At 41.7% G+C, this 22,533-nt stretch overlaps 1 protein-coding gene across 6 annotated transcripts in view; it reads right to left on the bottom strand.

The window, feature by feature from the left end:
- The window catches only part of FNDC3A (fibronectin type III domain containing 3A), a 113,611-nt gene that overhangs the window by 47,153 nt on the left and 43,925 nt on the right, over positions 1-22,533 (bottom strand). For 3 of the 6 annotated variants that reach the window (XM_042838894.1, XM_042838893.1, XM_042838898.1), the window contains one exon: positions 1,431-1,507. In XM_042838894.1, coding sequence (XP_042694828.1) covers positions 1,431-1,507 — 77 coding nt within the window. Of the gene's footprint in view, positions 1-1,430; positions 1,508-5,399; positions 5,704-5,732; positions 6,487-6,962; positions 6,997-22,533 lie in introns of those variants that run through there. The other 3 variants (XM_042838895.1, XM_042838899.1, XM_042838896.1) reach the window with 3 other exon arrangements.

Here is a 22,533-nt window from a genome sequence, read left to right as displayed (position 1 = left end):
ACTCTGACACTTAGATGAAAACAGCAGACAAGGGCTTATTCTACCTGCACTCAGCTCAGAAGTCAGAGGGCTGCGCCAGCACAACACCTGCTGGTATAACAAGCTCCAACGAAAGGCTAACAAGCATGTCCCAGTGAAACCTTGTCCTTCAGCCTGACTGTGGCAAGCTGGCCTATGGGGAGATAAACACCTCATAAAAATAATTCAGATTGTCACAGGTCACACGGCTTTTCAAGCATTAAGTACTTCATCAACTGAAATGAACTACCCGAGGAATATAGTAAAGCTTCATTTCTGGGTTCAAAAATTCTTCTTATTATTTAAAAATGAGTTAGGAACCAAGCCTTTTTGCTATGACTTAAAGATAAATGGACTTTCATTGTTTTCAATTCATTTTGCTTCTGACTGTTTTGGAATTCAGCTATGAAAGATGTATGAACCAACTTATCAGCCAGCTCTAACAGATCAGAGGTAAAACTAGGGGGACCACACAAACCAGTCTGCCTACCCTAACAGCGTATTCTTTTACTAGATGACAATTTTTCATCTAGCTCAGATAATGTGTGCAACATCTCCTGGACGCTGGGGATTTTTTTGTTGCATTTTATGCATTATATTCTCTTCACATGGACACATTCAGTCACAGGAAGACTGGTCACAACAGAACATCGTGAGAAAGATTGACACTGTGGAGGGAGACATTCATCTGCTCTGGTTTCCAGATCTGAGCTACTAACCCTACACTTGTTCTATAGCTGAGGGAGAAAGAGAGATCATCTACAAGGCCATACATCTATGTCAGCATGATAGCAAACACAAGCAAGAATTGTCCTTTTCATCTATTTTAAAGGACGTGGAGGTTACCTTGCTCACAATTAGTTTTCAGACATTTAAATTAGGAATCCCACAGCAGCGACAAAAGCAGAGTCCCATCTCAAGTTAAACCAGAGAAACATGTTACAGGGTGACTTATTCTCAATGGACACTTACAGTTTTTTTTCAGCATTTGCTACATTTTTTTTTCTAACAGAACTGCTTTACTCCCAATCTCCAAAGAAATTCCCAGACATGAGCTATGATCATACATAAAATTACATTGGTGCCAAGAGAAAATATCTGCTAACCCAAATTCAGCACAATGAACTATCTGGGTCATGAACTGTATTTTATGTTCAGAGGAGAGCCAGTACATTAGGATCCTGAACTAAATAAGGAACTGTACCTGTTATTCTCATGTAAGTAGTTAATATATAACTGAAAGGCACACATAAAAGCTCCCAGAGATATTATTGGATACCTCCTGTTATTTATTTCCTTGACCACAGTGACTCAAACTTGACACATTCACTTACTGAATTAGCTGTTTCAGTTCTGCTTCCATATAATTGTCATGCAAACAAATGAAACAAGAATCAAACAAAGTGACATACCTGTGGGGCATATCCAGGAGGCACATAAATAGTAGGCACTGAACCATTTGGGGACATCATTGGAACCTGAGCAGGACCTGCATGGGTTAAAGAAACATTCTCATGATCCTGTACTGAGAGTTCAAAGAACATGTTGAACTGCAAAGCCTCTGTGAAAAATATACAACGTAACACGGATAAAAAAAAGGCAATGGGCTACACAGATAACATTATAGCAAAGGGCCCCCCTCAGAAATGTGAGACAATTAAGAAAGACAGAAACAAAGTAAAAATAATTGTCCAGCTTATATTTCTTCTTTCCCTGTTAGCTCATGGAAGAGCTTATGGCAAAACTTCTTTGCAAGTGACAAGTTAAAAGAAGCATCCCAAAACAAAGTGAAAATAGAATAGATTTTGCAATAGAAAAAAATAACAGAAAGAAAAGATAAAACTAGACAGCATTCAGTTAAGAAGTTAAGAATAGTAAACAAAATTAATTACAGAACTTGTGGTCTGTTACTATGGACTTATCACCTCAGATGGTCTCAGCACCACAGGAACAGAAGGTGGCAACCAGGACACCAACACAAAATCTCAGAGAAAAGCTAATGTATTACAAACTAGTGAGTCTACAACTAAAAACAGTGAGAAGTTGTGGTAGTGTGGCAATCCTTTTAATGAGCGAGCCAGAAGGAACAGAATTCACAGACACCTAGACAAATGCAACACAGTGTGTTAAGGTGGCATTTGAAAATAAAGCACTGCCTGGAAAATCCGATACCTTCAAAGAGCAAAGAGTTACTGTAGAATAGCATTTGACAATCTCTCTCAAACACCCTTGAAGTAGTGATGCTGCCTTTGGCTAAAAAGAAAAGAGGGCTTCTCATGAGGAACCAACTGGCCTGAGAAGAGGAAGTAAAGTGAAGGGAACACTGGGCTTCCAAAGCAGCTACAGTGACCACAGCAGTCCCACAGGAATGGTACTTCAATGCATTAACAAAGTTTCTGGACGTGGAAATGAATGCCTAGGTGACAAGCTTTTGGTATGCACTCAGAGAACTGCAAAGGGTCTCACAGCAGTCAGTGGCCATCCAATACAAATGCAGAAGAAATTGTGTTACTAAGTGCAAAGTAACACACTTGGACAAAACCAAGAGAAGTATTTATTCACAGTGATAAGCCATGCGCTAGTCATACTCTCGTACTCAAAAGCCATATTCTGTGTGAGTAGATTAATGAGTTTTTACATACATGTCTAAAGAAATACCAACTGAGATGTTCACTGGTATTCACAGAAGGAAACAGTACATTAAAAATCATTAGAATCATTTGAGTTGGAAGGGACCCTTCATCTCTGATCTTGATGAGAGGATAGTGGCCACCCTCAGCAAGTTTGCTGATGATACGAAGTTGGGAGGATTGGCTGACACGCCTGAAGGCTGTGCTGCCATTCAGCAAGACCTGCACAGGCTGGAGAGCTAGGCAATAAGAAACCAGATCAGGTTTAACAAAAGCAAGTGTAGAGTCTTGCATCTGGGGAGGAATAATTGCATGCACCAGTACAGGCTGGGGGATGAGCTGCTGGAGGGGAGCTCTGCGGAGAGGGACCTGGGTGTCCTGGTGGACGACAGGTTGGCCATGAGCCAGCAGTGTGCCCTTGTGGCCAAGAGGGCCAATGGCATCCTGGGGTGCATTAAAAAGAGCGTGGCCAGCTGGTCGAGGGAGGTGATCCTCCCCCTCTACTCTGCCCTGGTAAGGCCTCATCTGGAGTACTGCGTCCAGTTCTGGGCTCCCCAGTACAAAAAAGACAGGGATCTCTTGGAAAGAGTCCAGCGGAGGGCCACGAAGACGGTGAAGGGCCTGGAGCATCTCTCCTATGAAGAAAGGCTGAGTGAACTGGGTCTGTTCAGCCTTGAGAAAAGACGACTGAGAGGGGACCTGATTCAGGTCTATAAATATCTAAGGTGTGGGGGGCAGAGTGGCAAGGCCAGTCTCCTTTCAGCAGTGTGTGGAGACAGGACAAGGGGAAATGGCTGGAAACTGCAGCATAGGAAGTTCTGCACAAACGTGTGCAAGAACTTCTTTACGGTGAGGGTGATGGAGCACTGGAACAGGCTGCCCAGGGAGGCTGTGGAGTCTCCTTCTCTGGAGATGTCCAAGACCCTCCTGGACACCTGCTTGTGTGACCTGGTGTAGGGAACCTGCTTTGGCAGGGGGGTTGGACTCGATGATCTCTGGAGGTCCTTTCCAACCCGTGCGGTTCTGTGACCCCTAAAGGCCATCCAGTCCAACTGCCCTGCAGTGAACAGGGACATCCACAGCTCCATCAGGTGCTCCAGCCTAACCTTGGGTGTCTCCAAGGATGGGGCATCCACCACCTCTCTAAGCAAACATCCTGGGGACAGCATGCACTGCCTGACTCCATTCTTTAAAATAAGACAGCAGAACTAGAAAAGGACAAAAAGAAAAAGCAGAGAACTTTTACAGTGACTTTCCACCTTTTTCATCAGGGCAGATTCAAGAGACTAGGACTATTCCATGTGATGATGGTTAAAAGGTAAAAGAGCATGCAGAAGAGAAATAGTACAAGACCTATAAAAGCCACCAACTGCCTAAAATAGGAAGATGGATCATTTATAACTTCTCACGGACGAGAACCAGATTCTAAATTAAATAACCGAATACAAAATTTAAAACAGAAAAAGGAATTTCTCAGGACATGCACAGCTTAATTGTGTAAGTCACAGCTTTGAGAACATTGTGGAAATGAAAGGTTGTGTTCACAGGTTCAGAGCTATTAAACAGATTGAAAGAAGTAACCAAATAAGAGCTGATAAAGGAACCCCTGTTGGTTCAGGAAGCTCAAAAGAAAGTGATTTCTGTGTCCCTGCCCCATCCTTATGCTCTCCTCTGTAGTGTTTGATACCAGCCCTGTGCCATTTGCACAGGCAAGAGGACTGCACAACAAGAGGAACTGCATACAGATTTCTTTACTTTCCTGCATTTAAAATACACAACAGGCACAACTGATAAAGTTTAACAATTAAAGTGAAGCACAGCATAATCTAACAGGTTGTGTGGCAAGATGACAAGACTGGGATACAAACACCCTAGGCTGCAATCCAACTCTTGGCAAAGTTTCAGTAATATTTCTAAAAGGCTCTTCGTGTTAATAATTGATAAACTGTGCTTACATCTGCAAATGGGAGGTACTACCCAAGTGCAAGGTGTGCTTTATCATATATGTCTATAACAGGAGACATGAGATGTAATGTTACATCTCATTTTGCTAAGTGTGAGCTTGACAGAGAATTCAAATTAACTACGCCTGAATGCCAAGAGTGGGAAAAAGGAAGAAACAGAATGCTATAAAATACGAGGCAGGTAATCCAACTTGATCCCACATGCTGTAACAACTCTTTCACAACAGGATACAAAAGCCTTGAAATATATTACCTTGAAAGAATCACAGCTTTGTTATTGATGAAGTGTTAACACAATGGTGGAGGGAAGAAAATTTTTAAGAATGAGGTCTTAAATTGAGTGACTGAACCGTGCAAAAAGCAAATAACAGAAGAACTACAGCGAACTTTACATTGAGAAATGAACCGTCTTTGGGTTTTTGCTCAGGTGAAACCCAAAAATGTTTCAGTTGAAGTTTCTCCAGAGTGTGAATAGCTAAAACAGAAGTGACAGTCACATGAAAAGCAGTGACCAAGCTGAGAAGTGCTTTGGAGTATTACCTTAAATAAATTTGAAGAGGTCAACAGAAGCAGAAACATATTTAATACGAGTTGCCATTCATCCAAATAAGTGGTTTAAATACTTAAATGAGGGCCGATTTCACACAGCTTGTATCCCATAGAGTACTTGCGGCTTTTCATAACGAATACAAGACACTGAAGCTTTCATTAACCTCACCATTTTCTACCATGAAAGTTTCAGGTATGTGGAGAACTAAGGCCACAGTAATTTTCAAAGCAAACTCACTGTGCTGAGAGGATGAAGGAAGCCTAATGTGAACAGCTTGTCACTTAGTGAGCCAGTGGATATGCCAGCGTTGGGCTTTAATTCATTGTTAATTTTAGACAATATTCTTCAGGTGTTTAAAAACAACTCAGGTCCAGGCGAGCAACCAATCCTTCTTTCCAAAGATCACTCATCACTGAGTGCTTTAAGCCTCTGTCCCAACAAACAAACAAAAGCAGCTATTTCCAGTGCAGTACAAAGGTTGATCCACAGAAATGTTTCAGCGTCCCCCAACCGAGCAGCCACACAGATGAAAACATAAAGACAAGTACGGACCCCCAAGAAATACATGACCTTAGAATGGAGTCCAGTTAGCAGTCTGAAAACCTGCATCCCATCCTGAGCATTTTGAAGACTCAAAATAAATGAAAATCTCTTTTTAACTCAGGATGACTTCTGATATGCTTCCGAATAGATTTTGAGATGACCGTGGAATGAATCAGTCCATATGGGAACATTCAGCAAAAGAGAAAGCACAGGGAAGAAAGCTGATGAACTACATTCTTTTTTTTAATGAATGCAAGGTCTGCATTGAAGTTACTTGGTTTCTTGGCAGAAAGCAAGATGCACTGCAGGAGGAATCCCCATCCTTTCCAAGCAGTGTCAGAGGCACTGTCAGACCAACGCTTTTGTGCACCGCACAGAATGGAATTTACATCCACATCACTGTGCGATGAATGTTGATGTGTTTACTGTTTTAAGAGGCCTCAAATCTTCTGTATACTTTCAGTTACACAAGTTCTCCCTCTGGACAAGCGGGAAGGAATTACTGTGGGAGAAGACAAGCTGCATAGCTCTGATTGATGCTTTATTCATGAGAAATGGCTCATGAAATGCAGTCAAGGTGTATTTAACCCGGTGCAACCCAAAAGACAAGATGTATCGCTGTACTTTTCAAATTTATCTTCCTGAAATTTGCTACTTCGTTACTACAAAGGGTAAAACTTGTAAAAATCCTCTCAGTGCACATCTCGCCTTCATAAAAACCAAGTAAAACTTGGAATGTTTTCGGGGAAAAGAAAAAAAAAAAAAAAAAGGAAACATAGAAAAACTCGCGGCAGGAGGAGCGCCCGTCGGCCAGCAGCAGGTTGAGTTCTGACCCGGGAACTCTCCCACCTCGTCGCGCCCGTCGCGGGGACGGCCGACGAGCAGCGCCGCTTACAGCGATGCTGAACCGCTGCGAGCGCGCAGCCGAGTCGGCTCCGCAGTCAGCGCCAAGGCCGCTCGCTGCGGATCTCTCCCGGAGCCTCCCTCCCGGAGGCCTTCACGATGCCCTTCCGGGGCAGCGCCGCCCGCACCGCCGCCGCAGCCCCGCCACGGCCCTCCCCGCGCCCGCGCCGCTGCCCTGCCTCAGGGCCGCCCGACCCTTCCTAGCGCCGCGCGGCCGTCCCTCCGCCGAGAGGAGCTCGGGCTCTCGCACGCTCCCCGCGCCGCTCCCAGCCGCTGCCGCGCCCCCCCATCAGCGCCAGCCAGCGGGAGGGCGGGCAGCCCCCGGCCCCGCGCCCTGCCCAGGGCAGGCCTTACCGCTCATGTCGGGCCGGGCCGGGCCGCGCTGGCGGCTGCTCCCGGCACGGCACGGCACGGCACAGGCGGGGCGGCGGGCGGGGCGCGAGTTCAGGTGCGCGCTGCCCGCTCCGCCCCGCTGGAAGGAGGCTGTGCCCAGCGGAACGCTCCCGCTCAGCTATCGCTTCTTTTTTTTATGACCACCGGTTCTCGCCGCCGGTAAGGAGCCGGGCGTTTAGCCGCGGCTTCTCCGTTAATCTGCATAATTAAGTCGAAAGGGATTACTTCGGCCAAATCCTTCCGTAGGATTTACCTCCGGATGAACTGGTCGGCACACGGCACGGCGAGAGGGGCGCGGAGGTCCGACCGCGAACGGGCACCGTGCGGCCGCGCGTTGAAGGCTGCGGTGCCTTTGATACTAATCGGTGCGGATCCCGCGGCTCATGAGCGCTGCTATACTTAGCGCGAGCAGCGATGAATCACCACCGCTATCCCCAGGAGGAAATAGCATTCAGGATTTACTGCAGCACATTAGGTTAACTATGTCTCCATAACCGAACACCCACACTTTGACATCACGCGGGCGATGATACGCATCGCTGACGCAAGCGCTGACAGGATCAAACACAAAGGCCACCGCGGCAGAAACAATGGAGAGCGCGGCTGACGTCGCAGCGCCCCGACGTGCCGTGGCCGATCAATAGACCCAGATGCCACAAATAGTTGCACCACTCGCTTTTACAGAACGGCCAAGGCCTCAAAGTTTTATTTTGGGCTTCCAGCGGCACCAATTAAACACAAAAAACCAAGAATGACAATAAACAGGAGGTCTGAATTTGCCTTGTAAGCTGTGCCTGGAAAATATGGAGAAATTGGTGCTTAATAGGTTAACGGGCACTGGAAGATGTCACGGGGATCCAGGAGGCTGACTTTCACTGGGTGTGATGTCATCAAAGCAAGCAGTAACAGAAAGAAAGCAGACACAGAACTTACCACTAGGCCTGAGCTGGGGAAGGAAAGGAAGGAACTGGAAGCACTGCAAGGGCAGGGGTGGGCAGAAGACTTCAGTTTTCAGTGCTGTCAGTTGAACACATTCCTTATGCTCTAAATTCATCCTGACAAAACAACCCCTTCCCCCATCCATCTGTCTACTTTTGCCATCAAGGCTGGGGAACAGCCGCTGACAAAGCGGGAGCCGTAATTTAAATATATTAATTGACTACAGAATCTATCAGTGGGCTGGAGGCTGGAAAACACGAGGAAAAGCAAGGTAAAATGTTCACGTAGATCCGTTCAAAAACAGGAGGAAAAAAAGCATCAGTTTCATTCATACAGGCTTTGGAATAATGGATAAGAACTGAAAGCCTGGAGGCCTAACTACAGTACTTCTACAGATTCCATCCTAATGAAATCCTGATCTTTCCCACGAAACCATACATATGTATTCACAAGAAAAAGGACACAAAATCCCTTCTCATATGCAAACGTGCAGAGATGACAGATTTCCATAGCACTTTATCATTAATACAGCTATCAGTTTTCGTTTATAATGGCCTCACGCACACTGAAAGGACAAAGGTAACAATGGTTTCTGTGTTCGAATAATAAATGTAGCTCCATTACAGCCATTTCTAAACAGTGACCACTGTGCTATTCTTGATTTAAAAAAAAGACTGCAAACCCACACCTTCAAACGGTGCAAACCTCATGAGGAACTTCCATATGGGAGCTTGTAGAAAGATGGTTTTAGATTTTATAGATAAGCCAACAACTTTTAAACCTTCTTTGTGAACCAACACTAGAGCACAGCATCTACTCCATCTTACTTTTGTTTAAAAAACAAAAACCAAATCAATAACCCACAAGACAATGAATCAAAGATGCTAATGTGGAAACACAAAACACAGACTTTCACTGTGCAGTCAAGATTATTAAACTGCTCAGCTTGCTTTGCTGTTTTAGGTTTGGGCTAAGGGCAATTACTTAATAGCTGTGGAAGAGTTGTGTCAAAAAATTACATTCTCTCCCTTATAGTCTTCCAATTTAAGTATCAGGTGAACTCTAAGTCGTTACATTTCAAAGGGAGTTAATTAAATGTGATATACCATTCTTAACACAAAGAAGCTTTGATGAATATGTTTTTATTCTTAGCAGTAAAAATAATCGGGACTGAGTGCTTTGCATATCAGCTTAGCTTCTTCTTAAGGAGAGTGATTTCCCAGCATTTATGCTGAACAATATTGATCTGCAACTTCTTCAGACTAATATTTAATATACATGCATAATGCTTAGTCATGTTCCATTTGAATCAAAAGACTCAGGATAAACCACAAGTTAATTATCTAACAGTTGTTGTCACTAAAGTTGTGTATTTATAACCAGAAAGTATTTTTAACTTTCCCATAAGCACTGCAGATCAGAAAGATCCAAGTGGTAAGCACTACTGCTGGTAACTGGTTGTGGCTAAGGGGTGAACAGCACAAGTGAGTCTCAGCAGCTCCTGGTGTGCAGAAAGCTTCTAGAAAAGAGCACACTGATACACAGAAGAGAGATTGTGGTGGGCAAAGACACCAACTTCTTTTCTTCCCAGACTGGTGGTGCCAAAAGTTACGCTGGATAATTATTTGTAAATGTCTTTTTGGCACCATTATACTCAAGCTATTATACTAATGGGTTATTTTTTCTGTACCTACCTGACTGCACTGACTTCAAACTAGAGGGTAAAAGTATGTCACAGTCTGCTGTCTCAAGTGGGCTCTTGGAGAAATCCCTTCTCTTCTGTGTAAATTTCTTCATATTGTCACTGTCAAGTTATGTATGTGTATATATGTGTGTATAACACATGTATATATGCACACACGTAACTGCACATAATGACTAAGAAATGCAACAGCACACATGTAAATGCTGAACTGATTTCACCAAACTGTAAAGGAGGGCATTTCAAAACAAAGGAACTCCTAGGGTTAGGCTGTCTGGTGAAAAGCAGACCTAAATATTGCTCTCTGCAATGAGAAGAGGCTTTTAACTACACTGATTTGAAAAATAAAATGACAGAACGCAACCGCTCTGTCCCACTGAAATTTTACTCTTGAACAGAAGTAACTCACATTTGCTGCTCTGGTCAGATAAACAGATCTTCTGTAAAACAATGTAAAACAAATGGAAATGGACATCAGTCCTACAAGACCTCCTCTCTTCACAGTCACCAATAAAAATATACAACTATTTTTTATGCCCAAAAGAGAGATGCTCACTTGACTCAGCCAACATGAAGACTCAGTAAGATTTCAGTTTCAGAAGAAAATGTTCAGATGTAGGCTTCTGAACTATGAAGTAAATGTTTAAATAACACTTTATTACATGGTTTTGTTTCAGAGCATGAGGGAGGAAAACACTCCCTGAAGCTGACAGTTCGAAAGGAGACATTTGGTAATGCACAGTCCTTCTGTCATGGTACAAACTGTAGAGAACAAGCCCCAAGCAGACAAATTACACAATAATGGCATATGACAAAAATGAGACATAAGACCAAGCTGAAAACATCTGATGTTACACGCCTTACACTTTTTAACATCTCAAGCAAACATTTGGCTTCAGCAAGGTGATTCACAGGCTGCCTCAGGACGACAGCTCTGTGCTTTTGCACATTTATCAGGAAGCCAACTCATACCAAATGACACAAATCATTGAACACAGGCAGTGTGTCCTCAACGAGATACCTGGTTCAGATCTGCTCTATTGACTCTTGTCTGATTTCACCAGAGTATAACAAGGTTACTGTTAGGAGATTCCTACTGTCAGGAAAGATGTCTGCCTACTCAGTTGGCAGGCAAGTTAAATTCTGAGCTTCTAACACCTGACTTCTCCCAGTCTGGAAGAGTGCTACGGGCACCAGATGATGGAAAAATCTGTTTCACACACTCTGTTACCTCTGCTGAAGACTGGCCACTAGGAAAGTGAAATGCAGCATGTTAAGCCTCTGTCCCTGCTACAAGACACAGTTAACTCCACTGATCAGGTTTTTAAATGGAAAATACAAAGCCAGCCTTTGAAAGCAGAAATGGAACCAAGAGTTCACCCAAGTTATATAGGAATCTCTGGAAAGGTAGATGCCTTCCTACAAGTTTCTCTCTGGTATTCTTTTTCTTTGAGGGGGAGGAAGGGAAGAAGCCATCTCCAAAAGACATGGAGAGATGCCTCAATGCGGGATGTCCCACAGCGTAACAGCCTGGGGACTCTGCTGGAATTTGGAGCTAAATCTTCAGTGCTGGTGGGCTCTGTAGGGCAAAAATCCTCATATCTCAATTCTGGGTGAGTGCTTTAACTGATTTCCTGTTGCTGCTAGAACTGTATTTTTGGAGAAACCTAATATAGCCTGAGTAAAACAAATAACCTGTCTTGCCTTTTAGGAGTGAGAGGCGACGTTGATATACTGTCTCTATATTGTCTCCCTTCAGTAGGTCTTAGATATGTGGTTTCTGCCAGTTCCCACACAGCCTGTTTTGTACAATCACAAGGTTGTAGGGAATTCTGCAGTCAAAACAGAAGCAATGGATTCAGCGTGCCTGCTAGGATTAGGTTGTGATACAGTGGGTGACCTGGGCTGCACTGTGACTTCTGCAGCTAACACCTTCAGTTAAAACTAAGGTAGAATCCAAACACCGTGAACGTGACTCCTTCGACTGGAGTCTAAAACAGCTATTACAGGGGATGCTCTAAAAAGAAGTGGAAATAAAGGTTGAATGAAAAACTACTGGTCTTGAAAATTCTTAATAACATAGCAGCCAATGTGATAATATGCTTCACCGTTTAAATTAAGACTTTGGAGTCTGCTAAAGATTTAAGCAAGAATTTTCTTGTTCAAAAAGCTTTGCAGAAATTTGGTCTCAAATTAACTAAACCCAAGTCAAAGAACATTTTAGAAAACCCTGATGTTCTCAAGTGAGACACAGAAACATAGAATGGAACTACATATGCTACTAACACCAGTGGCTTCTTCTGCAGTGAAATGTTTCTACTGTTTCATACACACCACAACACACTCCAGCTAATTCCTACTGAAAACCTTACATTTTTGTTAGTGTGGTTCAGAGAACAAAACCTTACAGGCTATCTAAAGAACTTGTTATCTTTTAAACTTGTTTTAGCATTCAAAATCTGTAGATCTACAAGGTTGAGGGTTTTTTTGCATGTCTTATGTGACAAAGAACCCTTAATGCTCCACAATGAGCTCTCCACAGATCCCTTCAGCAAGGAATTATTTTCTCCATATCCCTAGCAAGTTGCCACACAGGGAAAGCATGTAAGCACAGACAGCAAGAGTGCCTATGAAAAAGGTTGTTTTTGATAAAAACCTTTCACCAAGGTTGATAAATAGGTATTATCAGAAAGACAACATCTGGTAAAGCAGTAAGCAGGGACCAGACACAAAGATAAGCTTATGCTGCTGCAAGTGTTCTCTTCAAACTCAATTTCTCTGTAACCAGATACTTTTTAGAAAGTAAAATACCCATTGCTTTGGCAGCCAAACTGAACTCAGAACCAGAAAGAACTATGTAAGGAATCTGCTTACCTGTGCCAAACAAGAGGTTAGGGATGAAGCAACTAACTTAGCTCAAAAACTGTCATTCCAAGCCAGACAAAAGGGAAAAAAATGTACTAAAACAGCACAGTTACTAACCATACATTTTGTATTGATCAACATACCCCTCTTCAAAGGAGCTGAGACAAGAAAATTGCTTAACAGATGGAAAGTAAATGTGTCCTTTGTGTTGAAACCTTTTTATTGCTTCCCTGTTGTCTGGGTGTAGAAGATCTACTTTTTCTGTTGCTGGACCACTGGGGCTAAAGGACTGAAAAACACCTCATGAATCAAGTCTATTCACCTGCAATTGCTGCTTCATTCCTCTTCCCTATTATCATATATCAGGATCCATCACAGATGGATTGTATATAAAAGCATCAAAACCAATCTTAAAATCAGTCAGTTCTTTTACTTGCATGTCTCCCACAGGGATGCTATTCTTGAGCACTGCTCCTAAGTAGCCAGGAGGTTTCTTATAATTAGATAAAATTTATTCATAGCCTTTTGACATCTACTTGGCTTTCAATCAGCTCTAGCACTAATTTTATTATTATTAGTTTTTAAATCCCTGGTGTTTACTTACCTATTCCTAACAAAACTCACTTTTAGCAAAACAAGTCAACCTCTTCTAGTCCTCTTTCACAAAATAGCCTCCTGATTCTTCTGAATATCTTAATAGCTCTTTTCTGCAACAGCTGGAATCAGTTTCAATTCATCTTTTGTAAACATGAATTATCAAAGTACAGTTGATGTCTCAGCAGAATCCTATAAAATGCAACTAAACATCCCAAGCTGTACAACTAATTACTGTCTGATGTATTTTATGATCACAGTAACCTTTACGGATACATTACACTGGAGATAATACTTATCTTGTAAGTGAAATAGCTTGCCTGTTTCCTCCTCCTCCTTATCGAGTTTCAAACAATGAGATCCCCATTTATAATTTATTAATCTTATGCATGACCTTGTATGGCATATAGCTGCCTTTCATCTATTTTAGGGGTACCATTCAAACAACACTTCCTTAATACATATTCTTCTTGCCATTCATTCACCATTTCTGGTACACAGGCTTCCTAAGCCACTGCAGTTGCCTGGATTGCCATCTTAGCTGAAAGGTATTTCTGGAATACCTTGATAACTGAAAAAAACCCTGAGCCAATTAGTTACTGAGTGGTTAGAAAGGAATATATTCACATTTCAGGCTATCTGCGCATCGTGCTTCAGCATTCAATCCTTTCCTATTTTCTCCTCAATTTAGAACCTTAAAAAAAACCAAACACTAAATGAGTTAAGATTATATTGAATCTGCTGAAGCTCTTCAGAGATACAATTAGAAACATTCTGTACTATGCTTTGAATTTTGTAGTATGGAAACAGGAAACATGCAAGTATATGATCTCAAGGCTCCATTGCATACCTTTCATTCTTTACACTTATATTTTCTAATTCTTTTATTTACTTCCTTCCAGTCCTTTTATTTACTTCCTACTGGCCTTCACATACTCAAAAGCTACATCCTATGCAGGTACAGCCTTACCTCACTGACATTCAACCTCTTTTTCCATGTGACATTTTCCCAGGCACTTCACATCTTCATCCAGCTCTGTGAAATTGCACAGAAATGTTTACCTGCCAATCTACTACTTGTCCAGATACAGCAGCACATCACTACCACCCAACAGGAAGATTCATAAACCTACACTTAGGTACTTTAGAAAAAAAAATAGAGAATAAAAAAAATCCAACACCCTTCTACTTAACTGCTGTCACCAAGATGAAAGTAGATTCTTTCCCATCATAAATAATGGATCAGTTTTTTTCAGATGAGAGGATGAGGCTCAGTAACTGAAAAACAATGACAGCACACTGAAACTCTTGGAACATAATGCACATTAGAGGGCTATTATGGGCAAATCGGTGCTCTGGATGGTATTTTTAAGACCTGACATAAGATGAACTGGGGAAAAAACTTACAGGTAAAGCTGTGTGGGTATACGAGTAAGATTCCTGATCTAGCATGTGTCATATACACTGCTCAAAAAGCATGCAAGAAAACTTGAGAGTATACACAGCTGTATTCCAAGGGTATTTCCAAGGCACTTTTTCCTCCTTTTTAACGCAATATTTGTATTGTGTAAGAATCAGAAGGGTGTTGTAAGCATAAAAACACACCTTTAACAAATATATGACTGGAAAGGCTACATAATGTCAGATTTTCAACAAGCACAGAAAAGTGCTGTTCCAACTCATGTTGGCCAGAAGTCCAGAGTAAAAAGCAATCAAGCCAACACTCAATCTCAAAACCTCAGTGCTTGCAGGTACTGTTGTATCTATTTGCAGTGTGAATGCGGGAGTGGAAGCTAATCTCACACTAGAGTCCTCTGCAGCTTTGTTCACTTTTAACAGGTGGTGAATCAGATGGCTTCTCAAATTTAACTATCTGCTTAACAACAGATGAGATTAAACTTACTTTATTCTACAAAGCGGCTCTGTGTCTGATCTCAAAACAGTAAATAAAGTAGAAAGAAAAAAATCAGAATAAATGCAAAGTTAAGTATTTTTGTTATTTTCTGAACGTACCAGCAACTTAGGAGCTTTACTGAGATGTCTCTTGACTGCATAAACCATAAGACCCAGCTCTTATTGGGTGTGCAGCCTTCCAGAGCAAACCCTCCTTAAAGCTAAAATGACTGAGGCTGTAACACAGTAAAGCACTTCACTTTAAGACAGTCTGCTGAAAGACAGCATTCAACACAAGCTTTTGGAAAATAAAGGAAAAGAGAAAGGCTGACAACTCCCTGCAGAAGCATCGGATTTTTCTTCCCTCTCTCATACCACCAACTTTTGTTCTGATTCTTGGAAGAGAGGAGTATCAGTAAGGTACAGCTCCTTGACCTCACAGTTCTTCCCCTAGTTTGGGAATTTCTCTCAGCCCATGGCTCTGCTGTGGTCTTTATTCACCACAGTCACTTCAAGTGACCTGCATTTTCTATGTCTGTTGCAATATGTTGTTTTATTCACAGTAACTTACTCATATCTTACTGAAAACACGATTCCATATTACTCCTAGGAATTATCCATGAAGTAAGAATAGAAACTTCTCATTCTTCCTACTTCCCATAATTTTCTACTTCAAAAACAGGGAACAGATGAAAAATGACTTTGAAGTCATTTCAACTGAGATGCAACATCATTTTTCAATCTGCTAAGTGTCAGACCAGAGTAACCAGAGTTTTACAAACTCCACAAGAAATTTCAAAATGAGGTTTTCTATCACTGAAGAAAGTAAGAGAGGCAGCAAGCCACCTTTTCTCAACAAAATACCGAGTTGTAAAGAAAGCTCTTTCTTCAGTTGCTTTGGGAGGCACATTCATCCCACCTATGACAGTCACAACGATCCAAGGGAAACACAATATACACAGTATGAAGATACTCCATATGTCCAGCATTAAAGGGAAAGAATGAGTGAAACAGCTGGAGAAAAGGCTACCAGAAAAAAACAAATTGATAACAGGGACAAAAGATAAAACCATATGCTCACAGAATAGCTGGTTAATCAGAAAGGAAGGAGCGTGTTGTCAGCTGTCCAGGAGCTCTAACATCCATTAACTTGACACAGTTCTCTAAGATACGGGGTTCCCTATGGCCACTTGAGAAAATCTGAGGCTGTTTCGGTGGTGCCCTTGAGCACCTACTCCAGAAAACTGGATTTTTTTTGGAAGTTTGCTGCAGCTGAGGAAGGCCTCCTCTTAGGCATAAAAAGGACAGCAATACTTTGGATAGTCGCATGTGCCACCAGTGAATTTGGCTGTTCAAACTTTATGTGAAGCTGTATGTAATTACGCTGTTTCTCAATGGCTTTAAGTGGCTGAACATACACACTTGTAATTGGTCTTTAATTCACATTAAACAGCAGCTATTTATATCTGTGCACAGCTAGCCTATACGTTTGTAATGGCCTTGTTATCTTCTTTCCCCTTGTTTGGATAACAAACTGCTTTAGATGTAAAACAGATTGCTACATGAATGTCTGCAAAAGGAAGAAAGGGAGGTTATATCACCACGGATTTAATGAAGTTCAAAAGCGTCATGATCATGTAAGCCACGCAAACTGACAAACCCCCTGTCATCTAACAGTCAAAAAGACTGCAACTATAATCGTCTGCTATTAATAACACACACACAGCCATATCTTTCAGGCCATGTGCTGCTGATTCACCCATTAGGGAAAAAAAAATCAGAAGTCAGAGCAGGAGCCTGCTCAGTCTCGAGGAAATGTAGTGGCTGTGAGAGCTGCCCCACAGCCTTGGAGATGTTGGTTTCCTACCACTGTTCACAGCTACCATGTACCTGACAGTGGTCCAGGAAATAAGGCAGCCAAGACTATTTTCTGGAATACAAATAGAACAACAGTAAATAAAAATTAATTAAAAGTTATTTTCTATTTAACTTTAAGACTTTGATAGCAGTTTGAACACTTTCACAGCTGCAGCTATACTTCAAGAATGCAGCAGAACAGCCTGAATCTCAAAGAGCTACAAAGAAACATCCTGGAGTTTCATCTAACAATATGTAGCATTTCCAACAGATGATACACCAGCCTGTATTTTTACTCTATGTATTGTTAAAGAAGATCTAAAGAAAGCAGTGCTTATGCACAAAGTTCTAGTTTTTTAATCTTCATGAAAAGTTTAAATATATTGTTTCTGAGTTTTTACAAAACGAAGAACAATTTGTTTTTAAAGAATTAGTCAAATAACGAAGAAACTTCTTTCTGTTTTCTGTTTGATGGGACTAGCTGATTCACTGGAGGGCTATACTGCCATCCAAAGGAGCTCTGACAGGCTGGGGAGGTGGGCTGGCAAGAACATCATGATGCTCAGCAAGGAGAAGTGCAGAATCCTGCCAGTACCTTGGGAAGAACTGCCCCAGGCACCAGGACATGCTGGGGGACCCAGCTGGAAAGCAGCTTTGCAGAAAAGGACATGGGGGTCCTGGTGGGGCACCAAGTTCAACACGAGCCAGTAATGTCCTCTTGCCACTAAGAAGGAAAATCATGTCCTGGAACGTGTTAGGCAAAGTACTGCCCACACATAGAGGAAAGTGATCCTTTCCTTCTATTGGTGAGGCCACATCTGAAGTTCTGGGTCCAGTTCTGGGCCCGCCACTGTAAGAGAAATGTGGACACAGTAGAGAAAGTCCAACAGAGGGCCATAAAGAAAGGAGAGTACTTCTCCTTTGAAGAGAGGCTGAGAGAACTGGGGCTGGAGGAGAGCTGGAGAAGAGGAGGCTCAGGGAAATCTCATTGACCACAAATACCCTCATCAAGCTCTTGTCAGTGGTGTGAAGTGCAAGGACACGGGTGCAAACTGGAGCATGGGAGGCTCCCTCTGAACAGCAGAATACTGGCACAGGCTGCCCAGAGGCTGTGGGATCTCCCAAAGCCACCTGAATGTGGCCCTGGACACTCAGTTTCTGGTGTCCCTGCTGGTGCAGATGAACCCAGGGGGCCTTGCCAGTCCCAGCCCTTATGAAATTCTCTGATTTAATAAAACAGAAATGTTAACAATTCTCACAAAACTTCATGATTTTGATCAAGCAGATTTCATCTGGTTAAGATATAGAAAATGTGATCAGCGTAAGTTATTCTAAATATTAAAATCTAAACTGAAAATCCTAAGTAAAATGTTCTTTCAAACTCCGTTGCCTGCATCTCTGATCTCTGATTCAGTTCAAACAGCTCATCAATTTTCTATGTATGTCAGAATCCAAGAAGAGACCCAACCTCAATTGTCCCCTCCTTTTGTTTCATAACACAAGAAATACAAGGCTACTTATTTCCCATCGGCAGCAGAGTAAGGGATCAGATAAACTGACTGCAGTGCCAAGGGACTTAATATTTTCAGACACAGACCTGTCAGGCTTAACACTCTGCATAGGAGTCATCCAAGTGATTCCAGACTTACACTGCCCACAGTAGCACCTGAACCTCAACACTATGAGTTAATGATTTACAGTCTTCAGGGCAAGACATTACTGACTGCAGTCATGGGAGTCAACTCCAGGTACATTTCCTAGTTGCAGCTACTGGCCATAACTGCATTCCCAACATGTACATCCACGCATTGGCATCTTCCTTTTAAGATGTGAGATGTTAGATGCCCGTGGAAATGGGTGAGTTCTGAAGAGCTCAAAGGCAAAACTTGAGGGAACTGTGGGCACAATTTCAAAAGAAGGGACACCAATGACATGTTTTCATGGCATAGGCTGACTTGTTTCCTTTTATAATAGCCAGGCTTCAGCTCCAGAATGGAGACATCTCATTTAAGTACCTAAAACTGTACATCTGCATGCAAGTTAGGACTTCAAGCTCCAATTACAGTATGTGGGGATCTAGTCAGTGCAGATAGTGGAGCGCGGAGAGCTATTCAGTTCAGACTGATGTCAGCTGAAAAGCACTGACTACGCTGTAGCTAGTGACTAAACCTTCACTTCTTATAAAGGGAGCTCAGATCCAAGGCCACATATAGAAACACACATTTTAGGCACCTAAAATTAGATGCCTTGAGCATGCAGCTAAAGCACTGATATTTCATACAAATGTCTCCAGAAGCTTCCTACAGACAGGCTGGGTATACAGTGCATTGAAAAGAGGGAATAAAGGAGGGAACTAAAGAAGATACAAGGAAAGATTAACTGATCAGAATACATTAGAAAATGGGACGTGAAATGGAGAAACTGAGGATCTTACAAGGAATATAATCAATTATAAACTCATCCATTTCAAAATGTGTGAAATGAGTCAATGTAGAATAATATTTAATAGAAGGATGAGAAAGTAACAAGAAAGAAGCATTATAAATGTAGTTTGCCCCCCAAAAGACATTAGATCTATTTAACAACATTTCAAGAAACCAGAGATAGAAAAATTAAGTTTTCCCTAAAATAGTCTAAAACAAACGTGATTAAAGATCTGAATTTCTCCTTCTAATCTGTTTCTAAATTTGCAACTGCAGAAGGTGTTAAGAAAAGTCTGATCTGCTTTTAATCAAACTTTTGTCAAGTTCAGTTTATCCAGGGAATGGCATACTTTAGAACTTAGTAGAAAAGCACCATGATCAAATCAGCTTTTCCAGCAATAGCTCCTTGGGGTATCACTGATTGCCTCTTTAAGAGCTGAGGGAGACCAAGGCCACCACCTTCCCTTCAGTTATCAGACTTAACCAAGGTGAAGGTCAGGCAGTTCCCACAGAAGGGAAAGCACTCTCTATAGAGTTTAGTTCTTATGGCTGCTCTTGGAGCAGAAAGAGTCAGTGTAAACAGACTTTCAGATTGCTACAGCTTATTCTAGTTAGGAAAATGACTTTGTTCTGTGTTTCCTTGCCAGCTTTGATAATAAAGAGAGATGGTTCTCTCTCAGCACTGCCCTGTTGCAAAAAAGACCACAGAATCAAGCAGGCTAATCTGTGTTAGTTTTAATTCAGAATAGTACTAGTAAAAGAAAAGCTGCAGAATTAGGGTTTAAGGCAGATTTTCCATGCCAATGACATTCAAAATTAAGGAGTATATTTGTCCTATATGACAAAGCCAGCGTGTGAGCAGCAAGACAAATTCACCTTTTTTTCCCTTTATTTAGCAGAAGGGGTTTTCCTATGTCTCACCCAACCTCTACGCTAATTTACCTATACAAAATCTGCAAAGGCATTCATGCACTCTGTTCATTACTCTAAGCTATAAAAAAGCCAGCTCCTTGTTTACAGTTACTCTGGAACACAAGAAGGGCAGCTCCTTACTTACTGTGGCACGTTTCCAAAGGAAAAGGAACTAGGAACCATACCCACGCTTCACAGTCACTCTCATAGAATGGCTTGGGTTAGAAGGGACCTCAAGGATCATCAAGCTCCACCCCCTGCCACAGGCAGGGCCACCAACCTCCATCTCTGGACCAGCCTGGCCTTGAACACCTCAAAGAAGGGGGCATCCACCACCTCTCTGGGCAGCCTGTTCCAGCACCTCACCACCATCTTTAACATCTTGTAACAAAAGAGGTCAAGCCTCCTCTGAGTTATAATCCTGCATGGCTGACTGATACAAACAGTTACATTTAGTTTGACTGTAGGCAAACTAAGAAAATGCAAACACTCATATACATTTTAGAAATTGCTTCATGTTTTAAGCCATTTCCAAACTGAGCTACTTTGAAGTTCACCTACTACTAGACTCAGCTTTGATAATCCTCAACAAAGAGTTAGGTGGGCTTTAAGTCACTGTTGCTTGCTGTGATCGCAGTACTTTCAGCTGATTTGTTTTAGCTTTCTTCAGGACCTTTATAAAGTCCTCTACATACCTGTGACAGAGATCCTAAAATTAATATGTATAAGAGGATGTTAACATATCTAGTTTCAGCCTTGCATATCGTGTTTAGTCTTCTGTGCAACACTCACGTGGAAGTAATGGACAGGAATCAAATGAAATGATTTGCCATTTAGGGTTTGTTTTGCTTAAAGGAACCGAAGTATAAAGCCTTACATTTGCAGCTTTCAGAAGGCTAAAATGTTGAAAAGCAGTAGAGCATCTTTGAAGAGGAAAAGGACAGCAAGTAAAGTTACCTGCATTGTCATGTAATGTCTCAATATTCAGAAATCAGGATTAGGGAAATGGAAACTGATGAAAAATGTCTGACTTGGGCTACAGAAAGAAAACATCACCCAAAGCAGCTTCTCTGGGTGGTTCAGTAACTGTTCTTAATGGGAGCAGGAAAAAAGGGCACTGAAACAAAGAAATACATATATAGGTTTACTTGTACAAATTCATTACCCAGTCTCACAAGCTGTCTAATATACAATAGAGACGCTCAAGGAGAGAATTCTTGTTCATAGTGTTTATTATTTTTGCTAGTTTATTCAATAATACAGACATATGCATTTAAATATCGTGCTATCTCTAAACTTTGCCCACTGCTAAAGCTGACTCTGAGGAATTTAACAACCAAGAAGCAGTAGTTCTAGAGGTGATGTCACCCTTAAAGCTACCGTATGGGATTACAACTGCAGTGGCAGGAATCTTGGTGCATTCTAAGAACACCAAGGAATGGCACCATATACTTCCTGTAACCCACACAGTGAGTTTAGGGTTTGGTAATAAGCTCTGATCTCCTTGTGAAAGCTGCATCTTCCAGTGACTATCAGCAGCCACAAAAACTCTTTCTGGGGAGTTTGTGAGAACTTGTTGAGCTGGTCAGAAATTCTGCACATCTGTGTTAAACCATCTCAAATAATAACTTACTCTTAAATAAAACTCAGTATCAAGGCACTGTGTGCTGTAAAGAACAAATTGAGTTTTTATGGTGGTGGTTTTTTTGGTGTTGTTGAAATACGCCTAGGCAGGAGTCACGTTTATTTTAAGATGTCCAGCATGGTTGCCTTAATGCTATCTGAAAACAACCAAAACCACACGGCACCTAGCACACATAACAGCTCTATTCAAATACTGCTCTGGATAACGGGCAGGTCTGCTCTGCTCTTCCAGAACTGAAATTCATCTTAGAACGAAATAAAGTTTGCATTTCACTACTGTAGTCTCAGAGTTGATATGATCTTCTTTTCCTCTTGACTGACCTCAAAATACTTCTAAGAAATATTTTATTTTTTACTTAAAAAAAAAAAAAAAAAAAGGGTTGCTTAACTTTTATCCTAGCGACTAACCTTAATGCCAATACTTGGTTTCACTTTAAAACACCAAGTATTCATGACTCATTCTAATTTACATATATTTTCTTATTTTATTATAAAAACGGCCATTTTCCTTTGCAGAGGCATATATAACATTGTCTCTCTTATTATGTCAAGTAACATTTAATAGCCCTTAGCTGCAACTTGGGACTGTTACAAAATGTGCTTAAGATGAGTCATCTTCATTCATGTATCCTGCAATAGGAAGAATTCATGAATGAGTGATCTGCAGTAATTCAACTCTACAAAGAGAGCCCATTCATATACT

The sequence above is a fragment of the Centrocercus urophasianus genome, unplaced genomic scaffold, assembly GCF_019232065.1.
Source record: "Centrocercus urophasianus isolate 14NV4802_14NV808 unplaced genomic scaffold, USGS_Curo_1.0 seq_9, whole genome shotgun sequence".
Classification (NCBI taxonomy): domain Eukaryota; kingdom Metazoa; phylum Chordata; class Aves; order Galliformes; family Phasianidae; genus Centrocercus; species Centrocercus urophasianus.
The sequence above is the reverse complement of the archived record's forward strand: the minus strand, read 5'-3'. Positions and strand labels throughout refer to the sequence as shown.